The sequence below is a fragment of the Cheilinus undulatus genome, linkage group 24, assembly GCF_018320785.1.
Source record: "Cheilinus undulatus linkage group 24, ASM1832078v1, whole genome shotgun sequence".
NCBI lineage: Eukaryota > Metazoa > Chordata > Actinopteri > Labriformes > Labridae > Cheilinus > Cheilinus undulatus.
In genome coordinates, this window is record NC_054888.1 from 17,919,059 (window position 1) to 17,933,591 (window position 14,533).

General features: G+C 33.8%; 1 protein-coding gene across 2 annotated transcripts in view; it reads left to right on the forward strand.

The window, feature by feature from the left end:
• Window positions 1–13,024, forward strand: part of LOC121506194 — a 177,463-nt gene extending 164,439 nt beyond the window's left edge. For both annotated transcript variants that reach the window (XM_041781876.1, XM_041781877.1), the window contains 18 exons: window positions 1,547–1,570; window positions 2,091–2,114; window positions 2,638–2,661; window positions 3,021–3,044; window positions 4,901–4,924; window positions 5,291–5,314; window positions 6,019–6,042; window positions 6,409–6,432; window positions 7,086–7,109; window positions 7,463–7,486; window positions 7,997–8,044; window positions 8,703–8,741; window positions 9,124–9,201; window positions 9,295–9,360; window positions 9,734–9,772; window positions 11,288–11,362; window positions 11,455–11,520; window positions 11,921–13,024. In XM_041781876.1, coding sequence (XP_041637810.1) covers window positions 1,547–1,570; window positions 2,091–2,114; window positions 2,638–2,661; window positions 3,021–3,044; window positions 4,901–4,924; window positions 5,291–5,314; window positions 6,019–6,042; window positions 6,409–6,432; window positions 7,086–7,109; window positions 7,463–7,486; window positions 7,997–8,044; window positions 8,703–8,741; window positions 9,124–9,201; window positions 9,295–9,360; window positions 9,734–9,772; window positions 11,288–11,362; window positions 11,455–11,520; window positions 11,921–12,015 — 746 coding nt within the window. In that variant the 3' untranslated portion in view covers window positions 12,016–13,024. The remainder of the gene's footprint in view (window positions 1–1,546; window positions 1,571–2,090; window positions 2,115–2,637; window positions 2,662–3,020; window positions 3,045–4,900; window positions 4,925–5,290; window positions 5,315–6,018; window positions 6,043–6,408; window positions 6,433–7,085; window positions 7,110–7,462; window positions 7,487–7,996; window positions 8,045–8,702; window positions 8,742–9,123; window positions 9,202–9,294; window positions 9,361–9,733; window positions 9,773–11,287; window positions 11,363–11,454; window positions 11,521–11,920) is intronic.
• The last annotated feature ends 1,509 nt before the right edge of the window (window positions 13,025–14,533 follow it).

Here is a 14,533-nt window from a genome sequence, read left to right on the forward strand (position 1 = left end):
AGCACAAAAACATAAAGGCACCTTATTTTACAGACAACACAGTGAACAAAGACTCCCACACGGTGAAAAGCTAATAAATAAAAAATAAATAAAAGGGTTAAGAAAAACAAAACATCACAGGAAAGACAGAAAGCAAAACATTCAAAAAACGAGTAAATAAAAAACTCAAATTGACAGTTGGAGGGGTACATAAACAGATACCCAGGCAGTAGGGTGCTACATTATGGTGTTGGGTTGATGCCAGAGCTCAAGTGAGGTTCCTTCTGGGTTTGTCAGACCAAATAAGTCCATAGAGGCCTTTCTGCAAAGTCTGAGCACTCTCCACTCCAATATAGTTCAACAACGGGTTCCTAGTTTTAGAGAATAATAGAGGTTTGTCTTTAAGCCAGCAGGTCATTGCTTCCAGGAGAATAAGCTCCATTATGCCCTGTAACCACTATGAGAGCTTAGGAGGTTTGTCAGAGATCCACTGAAGTAGGACACACTGTCTGGCATCAAACAAAAGGACATTAAGCAGTCTCAACATACAAGAGTTAAGATTCAGTGCAGGATGTAAACCAAGGATACAAGACAGCGGAGTAAGATCCAGTTCTTTAGCGAAAATGTCAGAAATGTCTTTGCAAACCTTTCTCCAGAAGTTTTTAATAAAGGGACAATCAAAAATACAATGGTAGTATGTTCCCTCTGAGATCTTACATTTATTACAGTATTTGGAAAGTGTAGAATTGAATTGATTCCGTAGCACTGGTGTAATCTGGAGCCTGTGAGTCATTTTGAATTGAAATTCTTTAACTTTGTTGGTGGACAAATAGCCAGACGAGCTCAGCCATACATCGCCCCACTCCTCATCTGAAATTGTTCCCCCCAGGTCAGCCTCCCAGAGCAATTTCAGATAACCAGTGCCCTCTGCTGGAGGGGACAGAGCATTATAAAACCTGGGAGTAGGTTTTCAGGGTTCAGAGTCCTGCAGGACCTTTTCAATAGAAGAGCGAGAGAACCCGGCAGGGTGTGACCTCACATTTGAAAGGACAAAGCTACGGACCTGCAAATACCTAAAAAATGTCTGAGGGGAGGTTATGTTGCTCTATCAGCTGGTTTAAAGATTTAACAATGCTGTCAGCCAATAAGTCCCCTATGGTATGAATACCCTTGTCAGACCATAGGAGAAATGCGCGGTCTTCCAGACCAGGGATTAGTTCATTTTTAACAGCACAACCAATATAGTATCTATAAACAGACAACAATTCAGTTTGATCAGTTGATTTCTTTTTTTTTTTTTTTATTTCAGCGGAAATGATAGAGCTGCTTTGTTGTTTTTAATAGTTTTTCTCTACCAGATTTATTAGTCTAAATAGTCAATATTAAACTGAAAAAAATCTGAATTAAATACAATCAGTGATTTGATAGAAGTCATATGAAGATGTTTGAATTTGCTCCACTGTCACATTTATGGAGGTGACACTCTGCTTAAGCATGATTAATGTTTAATGATGATCACATTATGAATGACTGATTTACAACATGCTTTTCTCTGTCCAATACACAGAATGGTGGCTAAGAGACCAATGCGGTAAGATAGAAAATGTTCTCTTACATGTTTAAAGAGAAAACATATTAAAAAATGAATATATTTCTCAAATGTGGTTTATTTAAATATCACAATTAAGCCAATAGTTCATTTTTACTAGAATAACACACCTGTATTCACTATTTTCAAATATTAATTATCAAATCTGTAGTCCACATTAAATATTTAGCCAAAGCAATATAGTATCTATGAACAGACAATAACTCAGTTTGACTTGTTGATTTTTCTTTGTTTCAGCAGAAAATATAGAGCTTCTGTGTTGTTGTTTTTTAATAGTTTTTCTCTACCAGATTCATGAATCCAAATAATTGATTTTACATAGAAAATTATCCTTAATTAAATACAATCAATGATTTTATAGAAGTCTTCTGAAGATTTTTGAGTTTGTTCTGCTGTCAGGATCCATCTTTGGTGACACTCTGCTTAAGCATGATTAATGTTTAATGATGATCACATTATGAATGACTGATTTACAACATGCTTTTCTTTGGCCAATACACAGGAGGGTGGCTAAGAGAACGATACGGTAAGATACAAAATGTTCTCTTACATGTTTAAAGAGAAAACATATCAAAAAATGAATATATTTCTCAAATGTGGTTTATTTAAATATCACAATTAAGCTATTAGTTCATTTTTACTAGAATAACACACCTGTATTCACTATTTTCAAATTTTAAATATCAAATCTGTAGTCCACATTAAATATTTAGCCAAACCAATATAGTATCTATGAACAGACAATAACTCAGTTTGACTTGTTGATTTTTCTTTGTTTCAGCAGAAAATATAGAGCTTCTGTGTTGTTGTTTTTTTTTTATAGTTTTTCTCTACCAGATTCATGAATCCAAATAATTGATTTTACATAGAAAATTATCCTTAGTTAAATACAATCAACGATTTTATAGAAGTCTTCTGAAGATGTTTGAGTTTGTTCTGCTGTCAGGATCCATCTTTGGTGACACTCTGCTTAAGCATGATTAATGTTTAATGATGATCACATTATGAATGACTGATTTACAACATGCTTTTCTTTGTCTTTTACACAGAAAAGTGGCGAAGACACCGAGATGGTAAGATAGAAAATGTTCTCTTAAATGTTTGATAAAAAAGTTTATTGAAACATAGTTCAATAAAAAGACTATTCAATTTATAACATGCATTAAATCATTTTTTACTCCAGCAGAAATTGTAGTGTCAATTTGTTGCTTTTTGCTTCTACAAGATTTATGAATCCCACTATTTGATTTTACACATAAAATTATCCTTAGTTAAATACAATCAGTAATGTAAGTCTTATGAAGATGTTTGAGTTTGTTCTGCTGTCAGGATCCATCTTTGGTGACTCTCTGCTTAAGCATGATTAATGTTTAATGATGATCACATTATGAATGACTGATTTACAACATGCTTTTCTCTGTCTTATACACAGAAAAGTGGCTAAGACACCTAGATGGTAAGATAGACAATGTTCTCTTAAACGTTTGATAAAGTTTATTAAAACATAGTTCAATATATAGATAATTCCCTTTATAACATGCATTAAATCATTTTTTACTCCAGCAGAAATTGTAGCATCAATTCGTTGCATTTTGCTTCTACCAGATTTATGAATCCCACTATTTGATTTTACACAGAAAATTATCCTTCGTTAAATACAATCAGTGATTTATAGAAGTCATATGAAGATGTTTGAGTTTGTTCTGCTGTCAGGATTAGTGATGAACGATAACTATTTTTCTGAACCCATACCGATAACCGATAATAACCGATATATTTTTTTCAATTGTTGATTTAACAAAAGAAGTTTATTTGATGTGTTTATGCACATCTGGGTGTAAGAAGGGGTTAATATGTAGTGAGCAGAGATATTTATTACTCATTTTAACTAATATCACTCATGTTTTTCAAAAAAACAAAGAACGATTCTGACTTTATAACTGTTGTTATAGTTCACTTTTCTTAGTTAAACATTTGTGTACCAAGTATAACAAACACAAACAACTGACACATGTTTCCCCCCATAAAACCAAATGATAACAGGCTGTTATGCTTAACAAATGGAGATATTTGGGGGTCTGTTTTTTTTTTTTTTTTTTTTGCTTAAGCCAGAATTAAAACAAGCTGATGTTTGACATAAAGATTAAAAATATGCTCTGACATAAGTTACATCAGAGATAGGTTAAGAGTGTAAAGTCCACCGTGGTCTCTGGCTAACTTTTGTTCCTAACGTCGCTCAAACTGAATGAAACCACTTCAATCAGAGCAGGCAGGTACACGTCTATGAAAGCAGCGATGGATCAGGAGACTGTCAGACTGATTTTGTTATTATAACGTTGCGCCTTTTGGCTCTGGAAAGCTTTCTGCAGTTTTCAATGCCTGCTAATGCCCGCGGCTAAGGCTAGTGGCTGCTGCCGCTTCGTTTTAACGTCGTTAGGATGAAGACTCTTTAGTGACTTGTAAGATCCGTCGAGGACTTCTTTCTACTCTTTGCGACCTTTGCAGGACAAATTCTACACACACGGTCGTGTTATCCTCCCCGTAAATACTGAATAACGCCACTGTGTTGTTAGCAGTTTAGCACAGGGGCTGCTACTTTCTCTTCTTCTCTGGTGCTTTAATAGTAGTCGTGTACTGCGGCGCCACCTGCTATTTCGGAATGTGTAGTCTCCTGAGAAAGAAAACAAATGCCAGCACTTCAGTGCTGACAAAAATATTGCAACGGACTCAGTTGTTGTTGTTAAGTTGCTCTTTTGATGAAACACATTCTGTTATGGCTGTTACTGAGTTTCCCATGATGTCAGTGAACACACCATGTTCGGCAGTGTTCGTGAGAAACCGTAAACCTGTCTGTTATGAGATTCAGGCTTGTGATTGGTTGAGAGTGCGTGCAGAGGAGGTGCTTGTGTTCGGTGTATGTGAGCATCTCTCGTTTGTGTGTGCCTCTGTGGATGAGAGTTTTCGGCTGCATGCAAGAGTTGGAGTTTCAGGCTGCAGATTTGTTGTATTGGCGTTGGCTGCGGCCCACAGCAGCCTGTGTAAAGCTAGAAAATAAAGCCTCACAAACGGTAAGACGTCTCCTGGCTGATTAAGATAGAGAACGCTACAATATATATGTTAACGGGGCTAGTCATAATGATATCAGACCGATAAGAATGACGTAATAATTTCCTGTTATCGGCCGATAGTTATCGTGCACCCCTAGTCAGGATCCATCTTTGGTGACTCTCTGCTTAAACATGATTAATGTTTAATGATGATCACTTTATGAATGACTGATTTACAACATGCTTTTCTCTGTCTTATACACAGAAGGGTGGCTAACAGACATAGATGGTAAGATAGAAAATGTTCTCTTAAACGTTTGATAAAGTTTATTGAAACATAGTTCAATATATAGATAATTCACTTTATAACATGCATTAAATCATTTTTTACTCCAGCAGAAATTGTAGCGTCAATTTGTTGCATTTTTAAAAGTTTTGCTTCTACCAGATTTATGAATCCCACTATTTGATTTTACACAGAAAATTATCCTTAGTTAAATACAATCAGTGATGTAAGTCTTATGAAGATGTTTGAGTTTGTTCTGCTGTCAGGATCCATCTTTGGTGACACTCTGCTTAAGCATGATTAATGTTTAATGATGATCACTTTATGAATGACTGATTTACAACATGCTTTTCTCTGTCCAATACACAGAAAAGTGGCTAAGAGAAATAGAAGGTAAGATATAAAATATTCTCTTTAATATTTGATTTTTTTTTAAAAAAGTATATGAAACATAGTTCATTATATTAGATAATTCACTTTTTAACATGCATTAAATCATTTTTTACTCTAGCAGAAATTGTAGCGTCACTTTGTGGTACTTCAACAGTTTTGCTCTACCAGATTTATGAGTCCTAATATTTGATTTTACACAAAAATGTTTTCCTTTATTAAATACAATCAGTAATGTGATATGAGTCAAATGAAGATGTTTGAGTTTGTTGTTAAACATGTTAATATGACTACATATTGAGAAATAAAACATTCTTCAACTGTGGTTCATGTAAATTTGAGAATTTAGATCTTAATTTTTAACATGTATTTAGCACAACCAATATAGTATCTATAAACAGACAATAGTAATTTAGTTTGATCAGTTGATTTCTATTTTTTTATTCCAGCAGAAATTATAGAGCTGCTTTGTTGTTTTTAATCATTTTTCTTTACCAGATTTTTTAGTCGTAATCATTAATATTAAACATTAAAAAATCTTAATCAGATACAATCAGTGATTTTATAGAAGTCATATGAAGATGTTTGAGTTTGCTCCACTGTCACATTTATGGAGGTGACACTCTGCTTAAGCATGATTAATGTTTAATGATGATCACATTATGAATGACTGATTTACAACATGCTTTTCTTTGTCCAATACACAGAAAAGTGGCGAAGAGGCCTAGATGGTAAGATAGAAAATGTTCTCTTAAATGTTTGATAAAGTTTATTGAAACATAGTTCAATATATAGATAATTCACTTTATAACATGCATTAAATCATTTTTTACTCCAGCAGAAATTGTAGCGTCAATTTGTTGCATTTTAAAAAGTTTTGCTTCTACCAGATTTATGAATCCCACTATTTGATTTTACACAGAAAATTATCCTTAGTTAAATATAATCAGTAATGTTTGTCTTATGAAGATGTTTGAGTTTGTTCTGCTGTCAGGATCCATCTTTGGTGACACTCTGCTTAAGCATGATTAATGTTTAATGATGATCACATTATGAATGACTGATTTACAACATGCTTTTCTTTGTCCAATACACAGAAAAGTGGCTAAGAGGCCTAGATGGTAAGATAGAAAATGTTCTCTTAAATGTTTGATACAAAAGTTTATTGAAACATAGTTCAATATATAGATAATTCACTTTATAACATGCATTAAATCATTTTTTTACTTCAGCAGAAATTGTAGCATCACTTTGTTCTTTAATAGTTTTGCTCTACCAGATTTATTAGTCCAAATATTTGATTTTACACAAAAATGTTTTCCTTAATTAAATACAATCAGTAATGTGATATGAGTCAAATGAAGATGTTTGAGTTTGTTGTTAAACATGTTCATATGACTACATATTGAGAAATAAAACATTCTTCAACTGTGGTTCATGTAAATTTGAGAATTTAGATCTTAATTTTTAACATGTATTTAGCACAACCAATATAGTATCTATAAACAGACAATAGTAATTTAGTTTGATCAGTTGATTTCTATTTTTTTATTCCAGTGGAAATTATAGAGCTGCTTTGTTGTTTTTAATCATTTTTCTCTACCAGATTTATTAGTCTTAATCATTAATATTAAACATTAAAAAATCTTAATCAGATACAATCAGTGATTTTATAGAAGTCATATGAAGATGTTTGAGTTCACATGGTCAGACTGATAATGATCACATCATTAATGACAGATTTACAACATGCTTTTCTTTCTCTTATACCCAGAAAGTAGTGGAAAAGCAATAATAGGTAAGATACAAAATGTTCTCTTAAATGTTTGATAAAGTTTATTGAAACATAGTTCAATATATAGATAATTCACTTTATAACATGCATTAAATCATTTTTTTACTCCAGCAGAAATTGTAGTGTCAATTTGTTGCTTTTTGCTTCTACCAGATTCCTGAATCCCACTATTTGATTCTACACAGAAAATTATCCTTAGTTAAATAAAATCAGTAATGTAAGTCTTATGAAGATGTTTGAGTTTGTTCTGCTGTCAGGATCCATCTTTGGTGACTCTCTGCTTAAGCATGATTAATGTTTAATGATGATCACATTATGAATGACTGATTTACAACATGCTTTTCTCTGTCTTACAGAAAAAAAAAAGCATAACCAAGAAGGTAAGATACAAAACATATTGGTCCCATATAGTACCTTGCTGCAGACAAGATGGCTGACATACATCCAATCTGGAAGTCTCAACTGGAGGTCCGTACGTCTAAGGCTTGGCTTAGGCATTAAAACCCAAGTGGTTAGGTTCAGGGTGAGGCAGTGGGAAGGTGATATATTTGAGATCCAGCACCAAGCGGTAGGCCTAGGCGCAAAAAAGACTGACAAACACTGTCAGCTGAGTCCAACATGGAGAAGAAACTTCCGCTTGGTACTTCCGGCATGGATTGGATGCATAGTGACACCCATGTCAGCCATCTTGAGTCACTTTATTGAGCTAACTTCTTCATTATAAAAACCATAACACAATAAAAAAATGTTGACATCATAGATTTATGATATGTTCATAGTTATCATTTTGTTTTCCAGTTAGCTGTTTTAGGTGATGGTGTTCAACTACAATAGTTATAAACAACAGGATTTATTTGTTGTTTTGTAATTATTATTTTGTAATTTGGTAGGGACTGAAGAAGAGATGAGGAAACTAAATCAACCTCCTGATGGTGAAGGTAATGAAATGCTATTTAACCTATTCTGAAACATGTTTAAACCAAGGTTATAATAGTTTGGGAGTTTTTTTCATTAGTTTTGAGTTCTATTTTGTTTTCTCTTTCTGTGTTCGAATTCAGTTTAGTTTGTATTATTTTTGACTGCTGGTTTGTTAGTTTACTTTTTATTAGTTTTTAGATGTCGGGGCTAAGTGAATATCATACATTTTTAAAAACATATTAAAACAGGCTACTCCTCACTTATCATTTTATTTACTTAATGATGTTTGAATACAACTCCAGACATAAAACTACCACTTTATGAAGTCTTAACCAATCAGATCAGGCAGTTTTACTCTCCCTAGACTCTGGTGTAGGTGCCAGTCAGTATGGTTGTGCCAAGGACTACAGCTAAGGATATTTTGTCTCCATTTTTATTTTATTTCAGTTAGTTTTGTAAGCGCACTATACAGTTTTCATTAGTTTTCATTGTTTGGTAAAGCTTAGTTTTTATTTAGTTTCAGTTAACTATAATGACTTTTGAATTTTAGTTTTAGTTTTTTTGTTAGTTTTAGTTAACTATAACAACTTTGATTTAAACTATGATAAAAGTGTTTGATTTAGAGCAAAATCCTTCACCAGTTGTTTTACAATGGATTTTTTCTACCATTTGTTTCAGGAAAAACTGATACAGCCCAACATCTCAGCAATGGAGCTGGTTTGTAAAATCTCATTAAACCAAACAAAAAAAAAACAAAGTGGTGTTCAAAATAGTTACAGAAGACAGACTGATGATAGAAAATCAACCAAGTGTGTTTAATATGTTAATATTAATATGTTCACCCAAGTTCAGTACGTCATTTAAAGCACTTCTACTCAAAGGTGTCAGCTCCTCTTAATCTAAGAAGGAAATGCCCTTCTCTGCATTATTTTTAAAGTTATTTATTACATTAATCTTTTTAAGCTTGAAGCTAGTTCTAACATCCAGTAAAAGACATTTAGCTTTTGTCATCCAGGCTGGAGTAGGACAGACATCGTGGCTTCAGGTGTTAAAGGTGTATTAAAATTCTTACTTGTTATTGTGTTGTTTTATTTAATAGAGACTGAGACAGTGGCTCCAGAAACTTCCAACCAGAGCCTGGCAGAAGCTGCAGTCTCTAACATCAACAAGGAAACCGGTGAGTTCAACCGTATGTTATCCAAAACAGTAAAACAGGGTCACTATTTTATCTTTAAAATCAATGTACTTTTACGTTTCATCAATTTTATAGAGCTCACATCTGTAGAGGTTCATAACCCATTGACCTCTGGACCTCTGGATACCAACAAGGACTCTGGTAAGTAATATTTAACGTACTTGTCATTCTCTGTTATTTCTCTCACAGTTTCTTTCTGATTCTTCATGATCTGAGATTGTCCTGTCGCCCACCCCTAATACTCTGATATTAACTCAGTTTTACCAAATGTTTTTTGATCATTTCAGCAGAAATTTTAGAGCCACTTTATTGAGCTACCTTCTTTTTAGCTAAAAAAAAAAATCATATCAAGGATTTAAAAATGTTGAAAATGCAGATGTATAGCATATGTTTATAATTAAAATTTTGTGATTTCCATGTAACTATGTTAGGTGATGTTGTTGGACTACAGTGGTTGTTAACACCAGGATTTTTTATTGTTTTCTAATTATTATCCTTTTTTTTTACTGGATAGGGACAAAACTTGAGCTGAAACCACTAAAAGAAAGCAAAGGTATGGAAATGCTATTTAACCTGCACTGAAACATGTTTAAACTGTGACAGAAAAGCCTAATTTCTACCAAGTGGTCTGGTTTTATTGAGTACATTTTGGTATGATTTGGCACACTAAACACCAGAGTAGTTTATATTTCCACAGACACCCGTGCCCTCACTTGGTGGGCGTACTGTCAAGGCATACATGTGAAGTCACATGCAGCGAGAGTCTGCTGGTCCAGCTGCAGAGTTGTAAGAAAGGATGAGTGACAGAAATCAGTAGGGAATAAGCAGCAAACAGCTTTGTTTCAGTTGAAAATGTTGTTTATTAAAAACAATAACTACATCTCAATCATGTTAACCACTGTCAGTAAAGATTCTCAGCTAAAGGAATACGTATACACAAATGTTTAGAGTCATAACGGTACGTGAATATGTGAATATATCCAGTTTATAACAGTTTATACAACATAATGTAAAAGTTCAGAGCTGTATTGTGTGAATTCGACACATTAAAAATAAACTAAAGGTTTTACTGGTGTTAAAACCAAAGTAGATTAAGTCAGAAATCCAGGGTGCACTGATCTCGTTTTAAAATAGTCTGCAGCCCAAAGTTTTACGAGAATGTTCAACAACCAGACAACAATGTTTTCACAGGTTACCTAAAGTAAGAAGTAGATGAATAACTAGCTACAGTACAGAGAATCTACTGATCTAAAGCTTAGTATTCACAAAACTTGAGCATTAATTTAGTTTCACATCCATTGCAGATAGACCAGGCTGCTGTGAGCCTTCAGGCTCTGCATTTTGTTCTTAAAATCAGGTTTGGAAAAATGTAAGGAAACTTGATTTGTGGCCAGATACCAATATCCACAGACTAGGAAACAGTGTGGTTCTCTGTCAAGTCCAAATATCCCCGATTTAAGCAGACAGTCCATTTTTCAATGGACTGTCTGCAATGGAACAGGTGTGTAAAATGTTATTAAACCAAACATAAAAATGTGCTCAAAATAGTCACAGAAGACAGACTGATAATAGAAAATCCTTGCTTTACATACGAATCAAGTGTGTTTTAGTTACTGATCTATTTTCTGTATCATTACTATTCATTTATTTATTGTCAGTGGTTTTCTTCAGGAGAACCAGCCCGGTCTTAGTGACACAAAACGGCCTAAATGGAGCTAGTCAGTTAAATGTTAATCTCAAGAGTTTAACCCTAAACAGTTTGGAAAAAACATGGAAGAGTTTCTGTTCTGGAAAACATGTTAATATGTTTACTCAAGTTCAGTACGTCATTTAAGGCACTTCTACTCAAATGTGTCAGCTCCTCTTAATCTAAGAAGGAAATGCCCTTCTCTGCATTATTTTTAAAGTTATTTACTACTTTAAGCTTTTAAAGCTTGAAGCTAGTTCTAACATCCAGTAAAGACATTTAGCTTTTGTTATCCAGGCTGGGGTGGGACAGACATCGTGGCTTCAGGTGTTAAAGGTGTTTTAAAATTCTTACTTGTTATTGTGTCGTTTTATTTAATAGAGACTGAGACAGTGGCTCCAGAAACTTCCAACCAGAGCCTGGCAGCTGCAGTCTCTGACACTGACCAGGAAACTGGTGAGTTCAACCATATGTTATCCAAAAGAATAAAACAGGGTCACTATTTTATCTTAAAAATCAATGTACTTTTATGTTTCATCACTTTATAGACCTCCCATCTGCAGTGGTTCCTGACCTGCAGACCTCTGGACCTCTGGATACCAACAAGGACTCTGGTAAGTAATATTTAACATACTTGTCATTCTCTGTTATTTCTCTCACAGTTTCTAATGATATGATGATGAATAATGTTTTGTCTTTGGTGTGTTGCATTTTATTCATTTTCTGCCCAAAACACAAGTAAAAGCCCCAAGAATTAGTTTGAAAATAATCATCACTCTCTAATCCCTGTTTCCAACTCTATCCACTGTCCTCCTCTCTAAATAATGGCATAAAAAGCCCCAAAAATAAATCTTAAAAAAATCAGCTCAGAAAGTACGAAAGGAAGATGTGTGAAACTAAGAAACTACCATTTTGTCAGGTTTTTATCATGGTTTGAACTGCATTTAAATAAAAATCATTTTAGACACCTTTGTTCTGCTTTTTTAAAACATCCTTTACTTTGTCATTTAACAGAGAAATCTGCACTGATGCCAGACAAGAAACCAGAAACCAACAGTGAGCCATCAGCTGATGAACAGGAAGCAGATGATGGAGGAGATGTTTACTAAACGTGGGTGTTCACTTCTTTCCTGTTTTATAAAACTTCAAAAATCACATTGGTAGAGACTTCTGTTACAGACTCTGCTCAGTCTGAAGATGTTACACTCACTATGTGTTTTACTTCTATGCAACTGTCTTATATTCCTTCAGGTCTTAGATTATAGATTTTTAGAGACGAAAATCTGTGCTGCCATTTCTGATGCCAAAACTTTAAGTTCTTATTTTCGTGAAATTTACAATAATAGCCATTATGTAGCCATTATGGGGCTATAAATCCTGAGATCCCAGCCAAACCAAAGTAAAGAGACTATTTTTGCATGTTTAGATTTCCTTTGAGTCTTCCAGTCGTGACCAAACCCAAACTTTTTTTTTTAACTTAGCAAACATATAACATATCACAGCATTTCCCTCCAATAATTTCCCTTTAACTTTTCTATCTTCCAGAGTTTGTCCTTGCATTTTTTATGAAAACAAATATTTCTGAGATGATAGGGCCTTTTTCTTATTTTGCACTGAGAACAATTTACCTGCTTAATGATAAAGAGAAGAAACAAAAAGTGCTTTGCTCTGCTTTAAAGGAAGCTACATGTAATTTGATAAATAAATAAATAAATGTACTGAAATTATCACAAAAGCATCATAATTGGGGAAAAAATCATGTTACTTGTCAATCAAGCTTAAAAAACAAGCATGTGCCCTTTAAAAGGTGTACTCTTAAATCCTCTGCTGTAGTTCCTCTTGTTGCCTCTGGGGGGCCTCATACAGCTGCTGTGTTCAATCAGAAAATGAACTCTACTGGAGGATGAATGTTTCTGATGTTTTATCATTAAATCATATTAGTGTGAATTTAATCAGTTTAAGTGCAATTTCAGAAAATAATTTAAAATAGAACATATGATAAAGAACAGATGAAGAAGAGGATTATTAAATATTTTAACATCAATAGAATATCTATGAATGATGTGTCATTGTTCCTGGAAGTCTGTAATAAGATTCAGTGATGAATCGTTGTTATTTCAAGTTTTTATAGACTTTGTTTTAACTTGCTTTTATTTTCAATTGCAATGTGTTTTTTTTTTTTACATTTTTACAAGTCAGTGTGCTGTACATGCATTAGTTTGTCGGATATTTACTTGTTGTAAAAATTGTACGCTCATTCAAACTTCCTGTATCCCAAATCCAAACTGCACACTATTTCTATACAGTATTTGCTAAATACTCATCTGAACAGCATTAAGCTCTAAAAATTAAGTAGTAAAACACAAGTAGACACTTCAGAACCAACACTGGAAATGCTAGACATCCAAGTTGAAAAATCATCAACCTGATTAATTGAAGAATTCATTGATGTTTGCTTTCAGATCTTTCTGGAGCTTTTTCAGCTCCTGCATCATCTATAAAACTACTGAATATGAAATAATATGAATGTTATGAAGATGAATGTCATATATGGATGTGCAACTCAACGATACATAGAAATGATTACTCTGGTACTCCATACACTTGTTTTTCTGCAGTATTGTGAGACACACAATTCACCCACATAGAAGTGACTCCAAAATAGTCTGCCATGGATTTGAGACTCAGGAGAGTTGTGACCTAAATGTATAAAACATCTCATTAGTTCATGTAAATCTATGAATCATTTCCAAACAGAAGACTGAATCCAGAAGCACAGAGAGTGTAGGTTCAGGTAGTCACTGAGATTATAACAGCACAGAAGTGACACTGATGTACTGTGAATCCTCTGCCATACAGTATGTTCACTCTAGTCAATGTTGGAAATAACTGAGTCCAGTCATTATTTCTTACAAAGAGACTTTATTGTGATGCATGAAATCCTAAACAGCTGGATGTTTTATATGTAAAATTAAAGTAAAATGTATTAAACAAAGAAATCACAAGAGAAAAGGTGTCTTATTTTTTGCAATTATTTCATTATTTTGTTTCTGAAATGTTAAAACTTTTATAGTTTGAGGACTTTGTTTTGCAGAGATGTAAAAGCGTAAGTGTATTTCTGCCTCTGAGCCAGCCCTTGGGATGAAATTTAGTTTGCAGTAAATAAACACACTTGACTTGTGTTCTAGATTTTTCTTTATACTGTAAAGTTAGATTAAGACATTCACATTCCCCAAAGGACTGATCTGAATGACTAGGGGGGATTTTGAGAGTTTATCTTCTAGCTCAACCATACAGGAGACTTATTTACTGTTTGTGATTTACATTCTGGTCAATTTTGAAGTTCAGTAGTGCTTTCAGATTTTTTGTCTGTAGCTGTTGACAAATATCCACTCTGATTTTGACCTGAGGATTTCTCCTTGCTTGTTATTGCAGTATCTCTAAAATGCTTTTTGGCATTTCCTGCCAAGCACTACGATCCACTTTATCTCAAGGACTAATCAGCTTAATATAAGGGGGTAAAGGTCAGAGCACAAGGTAATTAGCCCTACTTTACAACCCCAGCTTGCAAAAACTATGTAAAGATTTCAGTGTTCATGTTTTGTTCAAAAAGTCACTCTGACTCAC